The following is a 20,400-nucleotide window of genomic DNA, read 5'->3' as shown; positions in this document are numbered from 1 at the left end:
GACTCCCCAGGCTCACGCCCCAAGTGTCACCCAGGGAAGGTAAGACCTCAGTCAGAGCGCAGGTGTTTCCGGGAAGGAAGTTCTAGAATTCAGAGAAGACGCCACCACTCTCAGGCCCTGGCCCTGACGTTTCCTTTCAGAAAGTGCTGACATTCCTTCTCACTCCAAGATGCATCCCAGGGGCACAGTCACTTCTGGGTCAGCCTCACAGGGCCCCGGGGACAGAGGGACAGGCCGGCAGCATCCTCCGCCACCTCCCGGGATCTGCACCCCTCCCACCACCACCAGCCAGCTCAGGGTCTTCCACTGCGCGGCCGCCCTCCCAGGCCCCTATCCTCGGCGGGGGGCCTCCAACCAGTCCATCTCCTCGTGGTCAGCTCAGAGCCAGCTGAAGTCCCTGCCCCACTGACTCCACCAGCCCCTCGCACAACTGCACCCACCACGGGCAGCCACTCCCTGGGGGCCTATTCAGTTTACACCCAAGTGAAGGAAGATGAAATGTAAAATGCAGTTCTTCAGTCACACTAATCATGTTTCTCAAGCGCTGAGAACCCACGAGGCCAGAGGCCACTCCTGGGTGTTCCTGTCACCCTCGGACCTTCTGCCTCTCAGGAGCCTCCCTCCCCGGCTCCAAGCTCCGGACGGTCCTCTCCTGCCTGGGGGGCGCCCCTCCCTCCGGCCGCACCTCCTCCTCTCCCCTGGCCTTCCCTAAGCCATCCCGGCCACGCCCATGGACTTCCCTCCTTTAAAGGCCAAATGTAATTTTATCCTCCGTGGATGTGTACACACACCCCGCCCGATGTCTTCATCCTGCCATCCATCGATGGACACCTAGGTGGCCCTGTATCTTGGCTGCTGCGAATCATGCTGCCATGGACATGAGGGTGCAGGTCTCTCTCCGCGATGATTTCATTTCCTTTGGGTAAATTCAGTAAAGTTACAGGATTAAAGAAAAACAATATACAAAAATCAGCTGCATCTCTATACGCTAACAACGAACTACTGGAGAAAGAAATTAAGAAAGCAATCCCATTTACAGCTGTATCAAAAAGAGTAAAATGCATAGGAATAAATTTAACCGAGGAAGCGTAAGCTCTGTGTACTCAAGAGTACAAACTGTTGATGAATGGAATCGAAGAGGACGTAAAGCAACGGAAAGACATTCCACATTCACAGGCTGCAAGAACTAACACTGTGGAAGTGTCCGGGTCACCCAAAGCGGGCCACAGACTCGAGGCGTTCCCTACCAAAGTTCCAAGGGCGTTTGTCCCAGAAATAGGAAAACAAACCTAAATTGTGTCCGGAACCACAGAAGACCCTGAACCGCAGAGGCAATGTGGCTGGCGCCCTAATACCACCTCGTGAAGGAGAGCCACAACCCAGAAACCGCACGTCAGCGTCCCGCGCCTCCGGAGGCCTGCGTGTGCGGACCCCTCTGGGCGGCGCCTCTGCAGCAGGGCCCCTCTGGTGCAGGCACGCCCCACGCACGGGAGGCAGGACACGTGGGAGAGGCTGACGCAGCGGGACAGGAGCCCCAGTGCCCACCCCAGACAGCGTGTCAGGGGCCAGCGCCCTCTGCAACAGGGCACACGCATACCGACTCCCATGGTCTGGGAGGGAGTCAAGCAGCTCAGACAAAAAGGTGGCTTCTGTCCCAGGGCCTGCGGGTGAGGGGCTGGGCCTCGGGGTCACGGATCCTGGGCCCTGCAGGCACCTGTGCCCACCAGGCCTCAAGCATGAAGTGCAGCCAGGGACACGGGGAGGGGGTGCGGCCCCCAGACCTACCCCTGCACCCGGGGCACCGGCCGCTGCAGGGAGACACCCAAGGGGCAGGCCCTGGGCTCTGGGAATAGAGGCCCATGAGCCCGGAGCCAGGGCCACCATGCCTGGCCTGCCAGCGTTACAATAAGTAGAAGCCACGCTGGCGGCTGCTTTTCCACAGACAAGCAATTCGAGAGAACGTGCGTGAGGCCCAAAGACGGGGAGGGGCCGCCGAGGCTCAGCAAGCCCTGGGCGAGCAGAGGGCGCGGGCCGAGCACCCCTGGCCGCCCCGGAGCCAGCGGGCCCCGGAGTCACAAGCTCCCTAAATGTGCGGCCGCGGGGCTCTCCTGCCACAGGCTCCCCGTCCCCCACAGGGGCCCCTGAGGAGGGCCCTGGGGTCCAGCCTCAAGAGGCCACAGTGCCACTGTGCACTGTCACCCCTGTGACCTGTGGTCCCGTGGCAGGGTCAGCCGGGGGTGCTCCAGACACCCCAGCTCTGTATCAGCTAAACTACGTCCCCCCAAATTCATAGGCTGAAGCCCAAAGCCCCAACGGGCCCTTTAAGGAGGTGACAAAGGAGAGGCCCTAACGCAGCAAGACTGGTGTCCCTAAAGGAGGTTGAAGAGAACCAGACATCTCTCTCTCTCTCCACGTGAGGCCTGCAAGGACAGACTCTTCTCACAGGGCACGACGCTCAGACCTGCCCTCAGAGGCCCCTCCCAGGGACGTACGTGACTGGTGTCCAGTCTCCGGCCAGGCGCAGCCACGAGCAGCGGTGTGGCCCTGGGAGCGGCTGGAGGAGCCGCCTGGCCCAGGGGGGCCCCACGAGAAGGGCCGCACGCCTAGAAGGCAGAGGGGCTGAGCTTTTGCCTGCCCCCAGGCAGACGGCCGCTCACAGGCAGGAACCCTGCGCGGCCGGAGGCCAAGGGCCTCTGACCTCCCTCCCATCCAGTGTGCCCCCTGCCCCACTGGGGAGAAGCCAGAGGGCGTGGCTGCAGCCAGCACCTCCACGGGGCCCAGTGAGGACACGGAGACTCTGAGGGAGCCCCCGGGAGGCTGCGGGTCCCGCCGGAGCCCACGCCAGCCCACAACGGCACCCAGCGGCCTCTGCGGAGCCAGATAAAGTCCAGCTACACTTCTCTGTCCACACCACACAGGAGGCGGTGGCTGTGGCCCAGAAACACCCCTGTGACCTCTCCTGTCAACCCGAAGCCTGTGCCTCCTCCAGACAGAGCGGGGCCGTGGGGGAGGGGCCCCGAGGAGAAGCAGCGAGGGGCGGGAGGAGACGACTGGGACAGGAGCCGCCCCAACGGCCCCAACGCCACGGCTGCAGACCGACAGCACGGGAAACACGCCGAGCATTCGAGGTCATCAAAATCCACACGTGGGTCCAGCCATGGGAGGCGGGATGCATTCTTACAACAGCCCAGGGAAGGGGAGCCTGAGGCCAGCCTGGCGGCCTGCTGGATGAGGCCTCACCACCGGCTCCCTCCCACGGCCGAGGCTCCTGGGAGCTGGACCACGGCAGCCGGCGCGCGGAGCCCTGCTCGTGCGGAGCACACGGGGCGGCCGGGGAGCAGGGAGCGTCTCCCCACTGTCTGGGCTGCTTCTGGGCGGTCTGTGCTTTCTAACCGCCATCTTTCACGCTTGTGACGAACACCCCACGCTCAGTTCTGTGTGGTGCCTAGTTCCCAGCCTGGGCCAGGGCGGGTGGCATCCATCCCAGAGTTTTAAGCTACTTTCTAAGGGGTTAAAGAGTCAGCGAAACCTGTAATGGCCCAGCTAATAAACACCCAGCTTAGGGGAGAGAATCACCCGATCGCCAGCCTATGATTACCAGGTACTTTCATTGCCGAAAGATGCAATACAATTTCATGGTTACTTGGGCCTGTAAAATAGAAAAAACCCCCATTTTTAAGATATGAAAAGGTTCACGAGCAGGGAGCTGTCAGTTCAACAATGAGCCCGTGGTACAAATGAGTCAATTCATGACAAAATTTAATTTCAGGAAAATTAACTCAATAAAGATGCCACAATTGTGCTTAAAGTTTTAATACCTATTAGGAGTTTTAGCGAAGTGGTGCAGATCCATTTTCTGGCTCCTCAAAAGGCGACTGACTTAATACCTAATTTATTCGTAATGGAGACAGTGTTACACGGAAGTCTGTGTTTAATGAGGGGACCCAGGACCTTGGCCTAACCCATCATGAGTGCAGAGCGTTTGCAGTTTACGGGATATTAAGTTTTGTTTCCTGGGATGTTACAGGGTCCTGACTGATAACACCTGCTGACAGCCGCTTGAACCAAACAGCCCCCCGAAAAAGGCTTTATGTCCCAGGAAATGTTAGCAGCCAGCAGTTCTGTAGCTGCCAAGTATCTAGAAAGCCAAACCAAAGTGGGGGACTTGGGTGCAATCTACTGACCAGTCATAATTTCGGTCGTGAACACCATTAGAACACACAGGCCGCGGCAGAGGACAGCAAAGGCGAAGCACAGCGCCGAGAGCCGCCCAGCGCCCGCGGCCCCGCGCAGGGCACACGGCCCACCAGGAACAAGGCTTCGGGTTACTGTTCCAGACGACCTGGGAGAGGTGAGCTCAGGGTGCGAGGTCGGCGAGCGTGGGGCCCGGCAGGGCAGCAGCCGGAGATCCCCATCCTGCGGGAAGAACACTCCATCCAGACCAAGGGCGCCCTCGACAGGGGCCCGTCCAGCCTGCCCCTGAGCCCGGCCTCCCACCACCCCCCGCATGGACGGCCACACGCGGGAGCCCAAGCCAGCGTCTGGACTCCTGCTGCCCCACAAAAAGCCCGCTGCCTGCAGCTCCCACTCCCAGCCTCCGAAGCCAGCTGCCCGTCCAAGGCCTACGAAGGGCTGACGCTCAGGGCAGGAACAACTCTGCTTCCCGGAGTTCAGGATGGAACCCAGCCACCATGGGGATCCCACTCCAAGTTCACACAGCTGTGGCTACTCTGCACATGAGGAGGGGAGGCTGGCGTGCAGACCCGCAGCGCGGCTCAGCGGCAGGGAGTGTCTCCAACCAGATGAGAAGGTGCCAGGATGAGCAACAGGACACTCGAGGGAACAAAGGTGATTTGTTGCAGAAAACTCAATCTCCTGAAGAAATCAATTCCACCAAAATCGGTGGAGAGGAGAAAATTTCATATTGCACTGATTCTGTCAGTGATCTTCAAAAAATCTTTATTATGAATAACTCAAAACAGACAGCATGCGAGTCCTGAGTGTGAATGTTTCCGGCAGCCGCAACCCAGGCTCAGGCCGGAGTTACCAGCCTCCTCGCCACGCCGACCCACCCCGGGGACCAGAGGAAATGCAAACTGCCAGCAAGCCCTGGGGACGCTGTCACTGCACGGTGGAATGAAATTCAGATACAAACAAAACTACATAAAGTTCCTGCTCGACCTCATGCCTAATCAAACGACAACAACACCAGAAACGGACTTCAAGGCCGCATTTCCACGGAGAGGATGCTCCGAAGGCGAAGTCAAGTGCAGCACACAGACCTGGAGCAGGGCGTGGCCAAGGCGAGTCGCAGGGACGGGGCCGCCCTTGTCGGGGAGGACCCGGCCCGGCTCCTGGCCGCACCCTCGCGGGAGGGGTGGGTGCTCACCTGGTAGGTGTCCCACAGGCGGACGGTGCAGCTCAGGGGCAGCTCCCTCATCAGCAGGTTGTTCATCCAGCGGAAGGCAAACTGCAGGTACCTGACCTCGTGCTGGTCCAGGTGCCGGTGGACTTGCTCTGCGGGAGACAACACAGGCCCCAAGGCGGTCAGGAGTCTAGGTCCACCAGCAGCCCCGCATCCCTTCCCCGAGGCCCCGTGCCCGCCTCAGAAGCCCCTCCACCCACCCCAGCACTGCCTCCCGAGGAGCAAGGAAGTAATGAGTGCTTTCCAGCACAAGGCTCTTCCTCTCGTTCCGCCACGGGCGGCGGCGGAAGCAGTATCCGGGATCACGACAGCTCCGTGCATTGAGCGTGTGCCCCGTGTGGGACGCCCCATGCCCCCCACCAGCAAGGTGAGCAGCCCCCTCCTGCCTCACACATGGGCACGTTGGTCTGAGAGGCCAGGGGACACCCTGGGACCCGAGGCAGAGCCCAGGCTGACCTGCATCTGTCTGGTCCCACGGGTGGTGTTCCAAGAGAGGGGACAAGCTCCTGGCTTCCAAGACACCTTCAGTCTCGTGCCAGGCAAATGCCCCATGTGCTCCCATCCTGGCCAGTGAGGGGGCAGGCAGGCACACCCCCGGACCCCTGGTTTGGGGCCCCGAGAGGAACCAGGCCCGCTGTGCGATCTCCCACCAGCCACAGGGTCCTTCTTCCTCATGGCACTGCACAAGCTGCATCTCCACAGCCGAGTCCCCAGCGTCCCCCACCCAGCCTCCCTGCAGGGTGACAACAACCGCTGGAAAGGCTGCAGATCTCGGGCGCTCTGCAGTGTGGGGTCCTGAAAGGGCCCCTCCAGGGGGCAAAAGAAAAGGGACTAGCGCCTTTTCCCAGCATGCTGCCCACCAAGTGTGCTCGAAGGGCCCGGTGAGCATGGGTGCTGCCGTAACAAGCAGGCGTGGCGGATCCTCCAGGCTGGGAACCAGGGCGCTCCCACACTGACTTCTTGAACCGGGGCCCCCAGGACTGCTAACTGCCCTGCTTTTGCACACACCCCTTCTTCCACGTCCTGACTCACACGGCCCTTCTCTCTGGGTCTTACCTCCCCCATCGGTCTGCCCTGAGAAGCAACCCTGAAAAGAGGTCTCCCAAAGGAAGTTCTAGAAATGGCACCAAACCAGTGTAAGAGAGAAGCTGTAGCTCTGCTGTTCACGGATTTGTCTTTATGCCTGTTCCTGATTACTTACAACGGCGCAGGAACTTACTTACGGAACCACTAAGCGAGAGGGAGGGGGCGGGGGGAGCCGGAGGACCCTGCCCTGAGACCTTCACCAGGTTTTAACATTCGGGAAGGCAGTGCCGACTCCAAGCGTACCCCGTGGATTCAAGTGACTTTTCATGGGTTCCGGAGCCCTGAGCGTTTGTTCACGACCCTCATCCTGCACAGCAAGGCGGAGGCTCGCCAGCTGAGGGGCCGGCAGGACCCAGACCTCCCAGGGTGCCCCCCGGACACGATGCCCTTGGGGTGGCGGCCTCGTCCGGGCCCGGCAAGCGGTGAGTGCCCGGCACGTCCGTGGATGGGGGGGGAGCGAGTCTCCCGGCCGGGCCCCGTGCCCGCAGCGCCGTGGGCTTCCTCAGCTACAGAAGGGCGCCAATCTCAAGCGGGGAAGACAAACAACCCGGACAAGCGCCTGGGGGGCACGTGGCACTGTCCTGCCGGAAAACAGCAAGCCACAGGTTTGGGAAATTAAACACATATTTCTGGAACGTCTGTCACTGAAGGAACCTAACCAGATAAAAATTAACCCTTTCCACCTGAGGGGCCCCCCACCCCGTCTCAGGCTCGGGCAGAGGAGACCACCCAGCCAGATCCAGTGGCCGACAGCCCTCCGGCAGCTCCCGCCTGCAGCACCCTCACCTGCGCCCGCACGAGGCCAGCGAGGTGGCTCGGCCAGTGTGCACGTGAGCCTCAGATGGGACCCCCGACCATCGTCCTCCCTGTCCTGAAGGGACCCCACAGACCCGCCCGGCATCCCCGGGCACCAGCTGCCTGGGCACAGCCGTGCCCTCTGCAGACGGGGGCAGACCCCTCCTCCACAGGGAGGCTCCTCACTCATCAGCTCTTTCAGGGAAGCTAATCAGGGCCTCCGCGTACCCCACCGCCCGTGACAGTGAAGCCCCAGAGGAGACACGGCCACTGTCCTGTCCTCCAGGAGCCTGGCCACTCGCAGGAGAGACAGAAAGAAAATGCAGCCTTGAGCCTCAAAGTTGTCTCTTTCACCAGGATTACCGACTCCGAGTATCCAGAGCTTCTGGGCTTCTCTTCGCCCTGCCACGGGCCCGAGCTCCTGAGCGGGGCTACGGAGGCCACCTCGTGCCCACCCAGTGGGGAGGCGCCTTAGGGGAGCGCCCGCCAGGCAGCTCACCCCCCGGCCAGGCCACGTCAGCTGGGTTCTGGCCAACAGGAGCAGCCACCCCAGAACAACGGGGGCAGGCCTCGTCCACGCGGACCGGCCTTTGTTCTGAGGCTGGGCCTTCTCTGGAAGCAGTGATGGAGAGTGACGGAGCGGGCCAGCCACCGCTCTCCCACCACCTTCTAACGTGCCGCCTCTGACGTGAGCATGGTGAGAAATGGACTACTAAACTCTAGGCACTACTTTCAATTTATATACATCAGGGTGCAAATGTTTATGCTGAAAAGATTCATTTTTCCTGTTTTGTAAGTAATTGTGAGCAGATGCTCCATCACTGATAAAGGTAATTTGGTTAGCAATAATTCTGAATTTGAAATTTCCATTCCACTGGAAGTCAGAGTGTACACAGAGCGAACGAGCAGGCAGATGTAATTATTGTCATCTTTCAGGCTGAAGAGATAGATGCTTTTCATCAGACCCTTCCGCGGCAGGCCAGGGCGGGGACTGCTGCGAAGTCGCAGCAGGCGGCTGTCCCCCAGCACGTTGGACGCGGCGCCGGCACCCGAAGCCGCGGGCCTGCAGACGGGCGCTCCTGCTGCAGCATCCTGTCTCCTCAGTTGAAAATAAAAATAAACAACACACACACACTGTGTCCCAGGATTTACGCTAAAAGGAAAAAACCTGTACCCCCTCGACACGGCAGAGAAACACGTGCTGTTCAGGCGCGGCCAGCGCTACTTAGATTAATTTGCCCAAAGAGTGAACACAGTTGCTCGCACAAAGAGACCCGCCCAAAGCCCGTCCACAACGCCAAGCACAGACGTGACTGCATCAGGCTTCCACTGGGCGAGGCCAGAATAGGCTTTGAAGGGGTAAGATTTCAATTCCCTAACCTGTTCACAAGAGAAGAAGAACAAAAACACGAGCCCGCTGTCACTGAACACGGGCCCCTCTGCGTCCAAGGAGGCCCTCGCCCTGGGCTCACCCGCCTTGTGTGCAGGGCTTGCTTTACGGTGAGAGTAAACAGCTACACAGAGGCGCCAGGCCCCAGAGGCAGGGCTGAGCCACACCCCGCGAGGACCCAGGGCCCACGGCCGTGCCGAGGGGGCCGGAGAAAGAGGCCAAGGCAGAGAGCGACACGCACCAGGCCCGGCCCACAGCTCCGGGGAGCAGCAGCCCGGGACCCCGCTGCAGACAGACCTTCCGCGGCTGCCCAGGGAGGTGCACCGGGGGACAGAGGCCCGAGCTGGAAGGGGACCGGGTGGCAGGGGGAGTGAAGGACACAGAGCAGAATCCAGGCCCCATGGTTCCACTCTCCAAGCAGAGGACACTCCCCAGCAAATCCTCGCAGGCCAGCAGTCCTGCCAGCCCCACATCGGGGCAGTGAGGAGGCCTGAGTCTGGGCTGCTGGACTGCCCTCTCCCTCTGCAGAGAGCCCGGCCAGACTGGTGAGTCGTGGAAAGACCTCGAGTTTCAGGGTTAGGAGAACTGAGGTCCAAACCCAGGTCAGCTTCTGGAAGGTTCTCTAGGCTCTCAGGGCCTCCAGGTGCCCCCCTGGAAAACAGGGCGGGCCGCAGCTCCCGCACAGAACCCTCTCATGAAAGTTCCTGACACAGGGGAATGCCAGCAGTGGGCATGTGACTGGGTCCAGACCAAGAATGCAGAGGAGACGGCAACTGAGCCTCACCCAGAAATAAAACCACAGTGGAAGCTCTGACCAGGCAAACGGGGCCTCCACCAAACGGCCAGGGAGCCTGCCGTCAGCTGTCTCCATGATCCAAGCTGTAAGCAGACGCAGCTTCAGGCCGACAGGTGCAGCTCAGGCTCCCCGCGGACTCTTCTCAGCAGCACAGCGCAGGGAGCGAAGGGACAGGGCAGAGGGGACTAAAGACGTAAGGACCTGGACACACGGGGGCAGGAGGCCAGGCTGGGGGCCGTGGGTGTGCAGGACCAGAGACGGGAGCACGAGGCCCACCCTGCAGCCCACGGCGGGACGCACCTTCCCGGTGCCGGGTGGGGTCCCAGCTGTCGGACGTCAGGGAAGAGGCGCCGGGGCCCACGACGCAGTCAGTCGTGCCCGCGCGACGACTCCAGACGCCCGGGCTCAGCGAGCTTCCCAGAGGGTGAGCGCGCGGACACACGGGAGGGCGACAGGCCCTGACGCGGGCGCCGAAGGAGCTCCGAGTCCCAGGACCCTCCCCAACCTCGTCCTACGCCTGTCTCCCCTGGCTGGCCCTCCTGAGCCGCACCTCCTGTGACATGCTTTCCCAAGCTCTGCAAGCCACTCAGGCAAGTGACTGCAGCGGGGCCCGGGGACTGCGGCCTTCATCGCTGCTCGGTCAGACATGCGGCACTGGGGGCCACGGGGCGTGGCTGGAACCCCCCGGAGAACAGAGCCCTCCGTGTGGGGGCCTGACGCTAACTCCGGGCGTGCGGTGGGGCATCCATTTTGGACTCGTGTTTCAGCAGAGGACTTCTGCCAGCATTAAAGGACCCTGAGAGCTGAGATCCAGACACACATCAGGGCAGGGGCCACACTGCACTTCTCCAAAAATCACTCCTCCCAGGCTGACGTGACACCCAGGCCAGGCCGCGTGGTGGCTGATCTCTCACGGGCTCCCCAGGGGAGGGTGAGGGAGGTGGCTCAGACCCTGGAGGCACCACCCGCTTGTAAAGCTGTGGTGGCACAGCCCCCGGAAGAGGTCACAGCAGGCCGCCTGGCCTTGGGGACAGCGACGCCCCAACACTCTCGGGACCCCAGCACAGACAACAGCGTGGGATGGAAATGAGCCTCCCAGCAGGACGTAAAGAAACCGTGTTTATCTGACACCACCACACACCATCTCTCCATCCCTAGGGACATATTAAGGTCTATTTTTTTGACAGTAACATAATCTAAAATACGAGTTCTTCTGGCGCTACACAGAATCGCAGCAACGCGGCATTAAATCATCCCCACTTCACAGATGTCTTCATGGGCCTCTCAACAAACACCTCCGAGCCAGGGCCGTTTCCACACGAGGCTGCCGCACGGGGCCTGGGGGGACAGACGGAGGAGACAGAGCAGCCTTCCTGGGAGCCCAGGCGCGGGTACTGACTGCTCCAGAAGCCCCATAGGGGCTGCCCTGGCTGTGGACACAGGCAGATCGGGGAGGCCCAGAGGAGACGGGAGGCGGGTTAGGAGCCAGATCTGGTGGGTGGGGGCTAGAGGGGGCCCGGTTCTTGGCTCCATCCCACTAACACCTGTGGAAGGTTCTAGGTGGGGACACAGTGATGGTGCTGACGGGGAGAGGAGCTCTCAAGGCCACAGTGTGGACGGGACGCCATCAAACCTCAGACCCGGTGTTAGCCGAAAGGAAGTCTGACCCTACCCAAGGCCGCCCGGAAGTGGGGCGTGCGGCCTCTTTGGAAGTGGGGGGCGCACGGCCTTCCCGGAAGTTGGGGCACACGGCCTTCCCCGAAGTGGGGGCACGCAGCTTTCCCAGAGCACGCCCTCTCTCCGGGCGCGCATCAAGACTGAGAATGCGCCACCAACAAGGATCTGTCTCAGTGTGACTCCCATGGCCCTGCCGGCCCACGCCTCCCCACGCTCAAGACTCCGCTGCCCTTTGGAAGCCTTTGTGACCTCTCCCCACCCTGGAGCTGACACCCCCCACCTCAGGGCCCCCCCAGCCACTCCTGCCTCAATTTATAGAGAGCACCTGGGACCCTTAGTGGCCTTGGTGGCTTGAATGGCTAACTCTCGCTTTGAACTATGGGCTCATAAGGATAAGAAATCCTGATTCCTTTCCATGTCCTGGACCCAAAGGGCAAGGTATCAGGAGTTTTCCATGAAAGTGGGATGAAGGGATGGATGGAGGGAGGGGTGGAGAGAGGGAGGGAGAGATGGATGGAGGGGTGGGCGGATGGGTAGATGGACGGAGGAAGGGAGGGAGGGATGGTTGGCGGGTGGGTGAGCGAATGGATCACAGGAGACAGGAGAGGAGGGAGGAGGTTGCTCAGTGAGGGAAGGGACAGAGGATGGGGGGGTGGGCCTCGCGTGTCTATGGAAAAGCACTGAAGCACTTTCCAAAGCGAGTTCTATAACTGACACTTTCCTCGTCACCTACTACCGAAGACTGGAACACAGCTGAGAGAACAGACGTGTTCTGAGGGAGAGAAGGCACGTTATTGTGTCTCTGAGTAGAACCATCGTGTAGGAAAGGGGATGAAATCAAACCACACACGTGCGTGGAGGGACGTACGTATAGCTCTGGGCAGGGAATTACTCGTTCTGGCCCACGCTCTTATCAGGAAGAAAACAGAACGGCACAGGTGGCCCTACCTGTATAATCTAAGGTGCACTTTCAGAACGAACAGGACGCAACTTAAGGTACACGCGTGAAAACCACGGCATGGTCTGGATGAGGGGAGGGAGCACAAAGGGTCAGCCCACCTGGTTCCTGCTCCGCGTTCCCGACACCACTCTGGCCACGCCCGCTGGTACTTAACCCTCCCGACAGCTCCCCGAGAAGCTGAAATGCCTCCCGAAGCTGCCCAGGTCCGCCCCGGCCCTCCTTCTCGCACAGCGCTGCGCTGGTCAGCGCTGAACGACAGATCCTCTGGGAAGAGGCCTTGATTCCCAGCCCTTGCCGATTCTGCAGCATAAATTCTGCTCCTGAGGCCACGTGGACGCGAGTCCGGGGACGCAGAGGTGGGAGGAGACACCGGCCAGCGCCCACCTGTTCCAAGCCCTCCTCGGGCCTGTCCCCCACACGCCCTCCCGGCACCCCCTTCACCCCCACACAGTCCAGCAGCCACAGGCTCACCGCTGCTTCACCATTTCCCACCAGCCCCCACTCAACACAGCGAACGGCCACCAAGGCTCAGAGCTGGTGCCGTCTTCCGCGAAGCCCTCCCCGACCGCCTCCACCCCGGCCGCCACGCCCTCACTGCCAGTGTCCACAGGCATCTCAACTCACCGGGGCCTGTGTGACTCCAGTGGAAAGCCCCGGGGCCTCCACTCCCGTCTGTCAAGGGCAGATGCTGCCAGCTCCGACCTCACCAGCCGCCAGGAAGGGCGACGAGGTGCAGAGTGCCCACTGGGGCCAAGCGCGGGACCAGGCGGAGCTCCGCGGGCAGGGGGCACCCCAGCACCCAGAGGGCACCTGTAATTGCTGGGTGCGGAAGCATTCGAAGGCCACGCCCCATGGAGACCCCTGGTGCCCGGGGACTGGGGCCCCCCTCCCAGACCAGGGGGCTTCAGAGGCCGTTCGAGAGGCATCTGAGCACCACGCACATACCTCCCTCCTTCCTGGCACCTCGCAAATTGACAGAAGAGGGCAAACATGGTGCCCAAAACAGGCAGAAAGACAGAAGTGAGAACAGAAAGATGGACAAAGTCTCCCTCGACGGCAGGGGGCTCCAGCCTGCACCAGCGCTGCACACAGCAGGAAGCAGCCCCGCACCCCAGGTCCACGGCACCGCGGACCTGGTGGGGGAGGGCGGCCGGGGCAGAGTGGGGCCTCGAGAAGCCGCTGGATGGCCTGGTGCCTACAGCAGCCCCTGCCCTCCCCACCTGTCCGGCCCCCAGAACCCTGGAGGACTTCACCACAGACTGAAACCGCGGGTCTCTGCATGGGGGCCCGGGCCTGGCAGAGGGCAGGGGGCTGACCGTGCGGAGAGCTGCGGGCATGTGCTCGGTCTGCACTGTCCGCGGCGCAGTGACAGGGTGTGACTGCAGGCGGGGCTGGGAGCACAGACACAGGGACCCGTGGCCCGAAGTACGGAGGGTCCACTTCGTGAAACAGCGCGTGCCCCTCCTCCTTCTCCCAGCGCCGGCAGCTGACCAGCGCGGGAAGGACTGTGACCTCGGTAACGAGAGGCGGTTGCCCGAGCCCGGCCCCCGATGCTGCTCCGTCCTGACCTTAAGCGGGACGCTGGTTCTTCAAGGGAGGGAGATAAAACGGCTCAGGGTGTCTCCAGCAACGTGTAAACACGATCAAAAATGACTTCGGGGAATCACTGCAAAACCAGATTTGATGGCCTATATTCAAAACCAAGACGACTTTTCCTTCTTAAGGTCAAGGAGAATCGCTCTATTTGGACATCTCTCCTTACAGTTTAATTAACTACTCTCAGTTTGGCCATAAACCTGGAACATAAATCTCGGACACAGGGACGCAAAGATACCATCATTGAGGAGCAGAGCAGCCACGCCCCAGCTCCGAGCACCCTGCTCACGCTCCCCTGCTCACCGGGCGGCCATCACCGCCTCCGGGCGCAAACATGCTCCCCGCTTGAGCACCCCCCAGATGAGCCAGTGACCCTGGAGCTGCCCTCTGTGACTGCTCTGCTGAGTGGTTCCAGGAGGAAAGGTCAGCCAGGTCACAGACACAGCGTCTCGAAGCCAAGCAGGTTCACCTGCCTCGGTGGCCCGTGGTGGGGGGCACCCAAGAGCTGAATGGGGACACGCCCGCCCAGGCCCGCCCACCCCGTTCTGCGGCTGTAACGTGGGCTGGGTGGTGGTGGCCGGGCCTCCCGGGACCCTGCAGCCCAGACCTGCAAGGAGAGTTGTCCTTTGATTTTTAGAAAGTAAATCCTGCTCTACCTGCTCTCGGGAACACCTGACCACAGGCTTACACCAGGAGGAAAACACAAAGAGCTGGGGAGGCAGCGAGCCCAGGAAAGACAGAGCAGGGAAAGCGGGAGGGTCAGGGAGGCCCAGGTGACAGGGCCACAGCCTGCCTTCCCACACGGCCCTCTGGCCTGGGAGACGGCCGGAGGGGCTACGGGCCTGACCCCAGGGTCCCAAGACGACACTGGGGAGGCCTCTAGGACCGGGCTCCCTCTATTCAGAGAAGCCAAGTTTGATTTTCTGCCCCCTCCCTCTTCACAGGGCGTCACAATGCGGGGGGGGGGGCACCAGAAGGCACAAGACACAGCCAGGAGTCCCCAGAGAAACCGTGCACAGAGGGTGCGGGTCTGGGGAGGGCATCGCCTCTGCGCAGCTGCAGCCTGCTCCTCCCCCAGGAACCCTGGGGCGCAGGCAGGGCCGGGCGTCACTCTGAGCCCGGAGGACAGCGCTGGGCCCCCAGGAGGCTGGGGGACGGCTGAGGGGGCTCGCCCGAGCTCAGTACCGACCCAGGATGGGCAGAGCCGGAGGCCACCGGAGACCATCCAGCCTGCAGGGAACCTGAGGCCAGGGAAGGGGCGGCGTAACGTCCCACCTCAAAGGGGTGCTGTGACAAATCAACACAACAACACAGATAAAGAGCTGGGGGCGGTGCCTCTGACTCCGCAGGTGCTTAACAGCTGCTGCTTCTTCTCCCTCTCCCTCTCCTGATGATGATGATGACCATTATCAGCAGCGACCAGCTTCAGAGTCAGTGCAGGAGGCTGAGCCAGAACCCGGGGGTAACCCTAACATGCTATTTTTTAGATTACAGGGAACTTCCACTATTTCGTTGATTTTTTTGGACTGGGTAATGCATCCCTCTTCTGAAAAATGCAACCAAATAGCCACGTAGGTTTTCAACTGAAGGCACATTAAATCTACTGGACACCACTGGGAGAGTGAGAACCCGCAGGGCACCTGCTGCCCAAAGGCCTTGGGCAGGCCCAGCACCGAGCCACCGGAATAAGGACCCCTGTCCACGGGGACAAAGCCTCAGCCTGAGACAGGGAAGCAGGCTGGTAAGCGGACACATGGAGGCGTCCCCAAGAGTCCACATGACCTCCCACAGCTGACGTCACCGCCCTCCACGTGTGATTTGCCAACCCCGGGGCCCCGCGTCTACAGTGAAACCTCCCTTCATCCCAAAGGCGCCCCAGCCGTCCGGGGTCTAACGAGCAGGGGTGGGGGGGGTCCCCGCGAGTTCTCACGGTGCACGCCGACTGCTCCGGGGCCAGGCCCCACCACTGGTGTAGCCTCTGCTCTCTGACTGCTCACCGTGCAGCAGAAATAAAAATATTTTCACTTGGGTGGTAATAAAGCTGAATCTAGTTTACCAGCTGTAACCAAGTTCTCTCTTGAAAGAATAAGTCAATTTTAACCTTACAATGTAGGCAAGACAGCTTTCAGAGAAATTTCATTAAAATCACATTTAACCTAAATTAAAAAACACAGGAAAGGCAAAATGTACCTGCAACAGAGCTGGTTAGCATACCGAGGCAGAACCATTCTCTAGGAGCGCATTCTGGCATCTTTCCCCCTAGGGCGGACGTGTCCATTTTAGTAATAATGAAGCCTGGCGCCCGCCCTGGTCTCCCTGGGTTGGGGCAGTATCGGCCCCGCTAAGCGGCCTCCCAGGCCAGACAGGGGAGCCTGCCCAGGGAGCCAGCGCCAGACAGGCACTTTGCCCACGACGTCCAACACTCTGTGTCGACAGAGAACCCAGACCAACCCCAGCCCTCACTGGGAAGAGGAGCCCACCCCCCCAACCCCACCACGTAACTGATAAAAATGCTAAAAACACCGACGAGGTGATGGCGGTGCCCAGGTCGGCTGCAGCTCACAATGCGCCACCACTGGTGTGAGCACTCTACCTGCCCTGACTCCCAGCCCCGGCGAAACCACCAGCAATGTGGGGCTGTCACTCGCCGGCCACACCCCTGGGGTGACAGAGCCAGAGCCTGAGCCCCCACCAGCCAGCCTCCCAAGTCCTCCCCTGATGTCAGTCTCTGGCTCCCGGTGCCAACTTCCTCCTCAGCTGCGACTCTGAAGGACAAAGTCCCATCTGACACGTACCCCACCTGCCTCCCTTGCTCAACCCAGGGACCACCGCCCCGCTCTGCTGCGCACAGGCAGTGGAAGAGGGCCTGGGGGAGGCAGGGGAGGCAGCCGAAGTGCATTTCAGGCAAAGTTAACAAACCGGACAAGCAAAGCTGAGGTCACATGTGGTGCGTAAGGACAAACAAACCGCTCCAGGATTCAACGCGGCCTAAAGCCGGCTGGAGGAGGCAGGGCTGTGGGTCAGACTGAGAAGGGCCTCGGAGGCCAGTGCACAGCGAGTCTCGGCAGCTGCGTGGAGGATGGACAAGAGGAGGAAGGTGTGCATCTCAGGAAGTGACTGGAAGGCGGAAAGCAAGAACCTCCTAGGAGCTTGGCCTGCTTCTGACTGTCACAGAAGATCAACAAGGTTAGTGTCCCGGGCAGCCATGGGTCGCCCCGCACGGCCGTGCCCGAGGACTTGGGTGACTGACACACAACAGTTCTCCGAATGTCATCATCCGTGGTCCTCGCGAAAACTCCAACTGCCCTGCCAGGGCGGTCAGTCTCTGCAGGACTGTGAACAGATTCACTGGCCAAGGGGTTCTAGGCCAGCCTGTCGGAGAATAATCACTCGTAAGTCAGAAATTAGCCAGAAACTGATCCAACCTAGTGAAAAACACTGACTTCTCTTCAAACAATCACGTGGTGACCAGTGGAAAGTCGACCCTGCTCAGCTGGTGTGCAGGTCAGTGCCAGCCTTTGGCCAGGAGAAGCCCCTCCCCGGAGGAGACAGGCTGCCCCTCCGGGGAAGTGTAACGAGGTCAGTGTGCCCGGCGGGGGTGCGGGAAAGTCAGCGACCTCACACACAGCTGCCACACCCAGAAAACGAACCACATCTGAAGTGTACACGGGTGTGTGTGCGCACTGGTGTGTACATGCGTGTTGGGGTGTGTGTGTGTGTACAGGTGCAGGTGTGAGTGTACTGGCGGGGCACGTATACTGGCACGTGTGAACTTTAATTTCAAACGGCCATCACATGTAAGCATTATTTTCGTTGCCACCTGCGACCTCCAGGACAAAAGGACTAAGTCTGAATTCAACTTGACGCCATTCTGAACTCACCACTCGCAGGGCTGCCAGATAAGATACAGGAGGCCCAGCGAAATCTGGCTTTCAGTATGTGCCAAATATTGCATACTCATATTAAAAAATGGTCCGTTATTTGTCTGAATTTCAAATTTAACTGAGTGTTTGATATTTTTATTTGCTAAATCTGACACCGCTAAGATCAGATGGGAAGGGTTCACCACGGCTGTTTTCTGCACGGGGAGAATGCAGAGCTTGGGTACGAAGACTGAAAAGGCACGCTCCGGGTGGTGGCTCCGGCCACCCTGAGCAGCCCCGGGGGTGGTTCAGGCTTCTCCGCCTCCCTGGCCCACCAGAGCCTCGGCTTTACAGCCCTCAACAACCTGAGGGCAGAGCCCAGCAGACCTCGCTGGCCAAGTCCCACCAGGAGCCAGCCGCCAGCTTCCCTCTTCGTGCCTGTTTCCTTCCCTGGGGACAACTCAGTGATCTGTGACACAACTCTTTGAATCTGATGTTAAGTCTTGTGAGAAAGCCAAGCGTGGCCGTAACCAGATGCACACATCTGCTGAGGCTGACTATCTGCAAATGTTTCTTTTTAACACTGAAATAGGTTCTCCATGACATTTTTCGATCAAAAGACACAGCCAGTATTCCATTTACATGATCTCCTGTCACAAAAGATGCAGGTACAGAAGCCAGGGTGGGGCTGCCCGCAGGTGGGCCCAGTCCCAGGACTCGGGCTAAGGGGCTCAGACTGCAGTCTTTCGAAGAGCCCGAGGGCTGAACGCGGGGGCAACTGGAGATCACGTGACCTCAAAGGTTGACATCAGGTGTAACAGATTCAAGGACAACAGATGCACAAGGTAGGCCACCTGAGTACACTGCGGAAGTTGAAATTTCACTTTCAAATACACAAAAATTTCCACCAGTGCTTTGTATGTTAAAATTCTACCAGTCCATGGAGTGTTAACATGTATTTACTACTGAGGCAATAAATTACCGATGACTGGTGTGAACTGTTAATTTTATGTAGAGCAATCCTTTGCTAAGTAGGGAACAGTCTGACAGCTAACAAAAATATCGAGAGCACATGCTTCTAACTCCGAACTCCTCCCTACACCGTGCCTGTTACTCTGTCCACAAGAGCATGGGGCTCTCCCAGCCCGGGGTGGGGGTGGCATTTCTCTTTCCTCCTGCCTCTCGCTACAGCACGTGACTTGCTTTGGCCAATGAAATGCAGCCGAGTGTTGGGTACCACTTTCTGCTGAAAGTGTTAAGAGCCCATGAGCAACCCCCAAAGCTTCTCCCTCATCACAGCAACGGGGCTGGGAAACTGCTGAAGGCAGCGGTTCCAGCAGCCTGAGCCCCAAAGTGAGGACCACACAGAACAGGGACCCCAGTCAAGCCACAGGGGACGTGCCATGTAAGGGAGAAACAAATGTTTGTTGTTTAAGCTGCTGAGATTTCAGGCTGTCTGTCCACAAAGCAGAGCTGAGCCTCCCGACTGGCAACAGTGACATCTGGCTTCTGCCTGGTGAGACCCTTACAATCAGCACTCAGAGCTCAGTCCCTGTGTGCACTGAGCCCCAACGCACTCCTGGGGCCAAGCTGTGTGCTCGTACCCTGTGCGAGGGGGTTCAAATCTAACCTGCCCCAAAGGAGCAGAGGACACAGCCCTGGTTTCCCAGACTCATCCTTCCGTCACCCACCTGCAGCCAGAGTGCCCCAAGGAAACAGCAAACATCCCCAGCAGGGCTCAGAGGTGGCCTGGAGGGTGGCCGGCCCCATAGCAGCAACTCATTTGCACAAGAAGCAGCTCGCTCCACTCCAGGGCCAAAATAAAGCTCAGTTTGGCAGGAACGAGAAACCCCTAGGCAAGCCCTTACCCCAAAAAATGGGGCGTAAGAATTCACCTTGGAGAAGCAAGTAACCGTTAGAAACAGATTCTGCTAAGGCTATAGCAGCTGCTCATCCGGAAATCCCAAATCCTCTCCAATTTCCCAGTAGCCAGTGCTGTGATCTCGTGGACCACAGACCCACTCTTAGTATTTCTCCATTCTGGGTGGGATTTTGCCTTCCTGCGGTGATTTTATCTGGTTCTACTCCTAAGATGCCCATAAACCCACTCCTTTTCCCACAGACGTTTTGCACCGACCCCCGGCGCCCCAGGCTGGATGGGTGCCGACTTCCAGGACCTCTGACGGTCGCAGCGACTGTGGCCCTGGGTGTCCTGCAGGGCGGGTGTATGCTTGACTTGCTTCCCTTCTCAGTTATATCGCTTCTTAGAGGCAGCAAGAACAGCTCAGACTTAGGCAGCCTCCCGGAGGAATTTCAGATTCATCCTTGGAGCGTGTTTCTGCCGGATGCAACTCCAGGGGGACAGCTCTGGTTCCCTCAGCACACTGAAGACGCCTCCTTGTGTCTTGTTGAGAAGTCAGTGCTCAGGCAGCTGCTCTTAGAAAATAACCTTTCACTCTAGCTGCTTGAAGAATCAGCCTCCAGTTAACTTTTCCTGTGACGTGTTTACATAGTCTTCTCTTCACTCTCCTGAAGGTTCAACGAGCTCTTCAGTCAGTGAATTGGTTTATTTCAGTAGTTTTGGAAAACAACTCAATCGTTCTCTCTTCCAATTCTCACTTCCTCTCTCCTCTCCTTCTAGGGCTCCAGATAAATGTAAATGAGGCCCCTACCCATACTCTCTACTCTCTCACTTCCTATATTTTTCATATTCTTTTCTCTCCATGTTTCATTTTGATTATTTTCTTCCAACCAATCTTCCAGTTCACTAATTTTCTCTACAGCTGTGTCTAATTTGTTAACCTCGCCCAC

General features: G+C 59.4%; 1 protein-coding gene across 3 annotated transcripts in view; it reads right to left on the bottom strand.

Annotated features, from left to right (window-relative positions):
* TBC1D22A (TBC1 domain family member 22A) overlaps window positions 1-20,400 on the bottom strand; it is a 238,357-nt gene that overhangs the window by 58,384 nt on the left and 159,573 nt on the right. For all 3 annotated transcript variants that reach the window (XR_012078732.1, XM_072973722.1, XM_072973723.1), the window contains exon 11: window positions 5,390-5,517. Coding sequence is in view for 2 of the 3 variants with exons in the window: in XM_072973722.1 (XP_072829823.1) it covers window positions 5,390-5,517 (128 nt within the window). In the remaining variant the exon portion in view is untranslated. The remainder of the gene's footprint in view (window positions 1-5,389; window positions 5,518-20,400) is intronic.

This window comes from Vicugna pacos, chromosome 12 (assembly GCF_048564905.1).
Source record: "Vicugna pacos chromosome 12, VicPac4, whole genome shotgun sequence".
NCBI lineage: Eukaryota > Metazoa > Chordata > Mammalia > Artiodactyla > Camelidae > Vicugna > Vicugna pacos.
The sequence above is the reverse complement of the archived record's forward strand: the minus strand, read 5'-3'. Positions and strand labels throughout refer to the sequence as shown.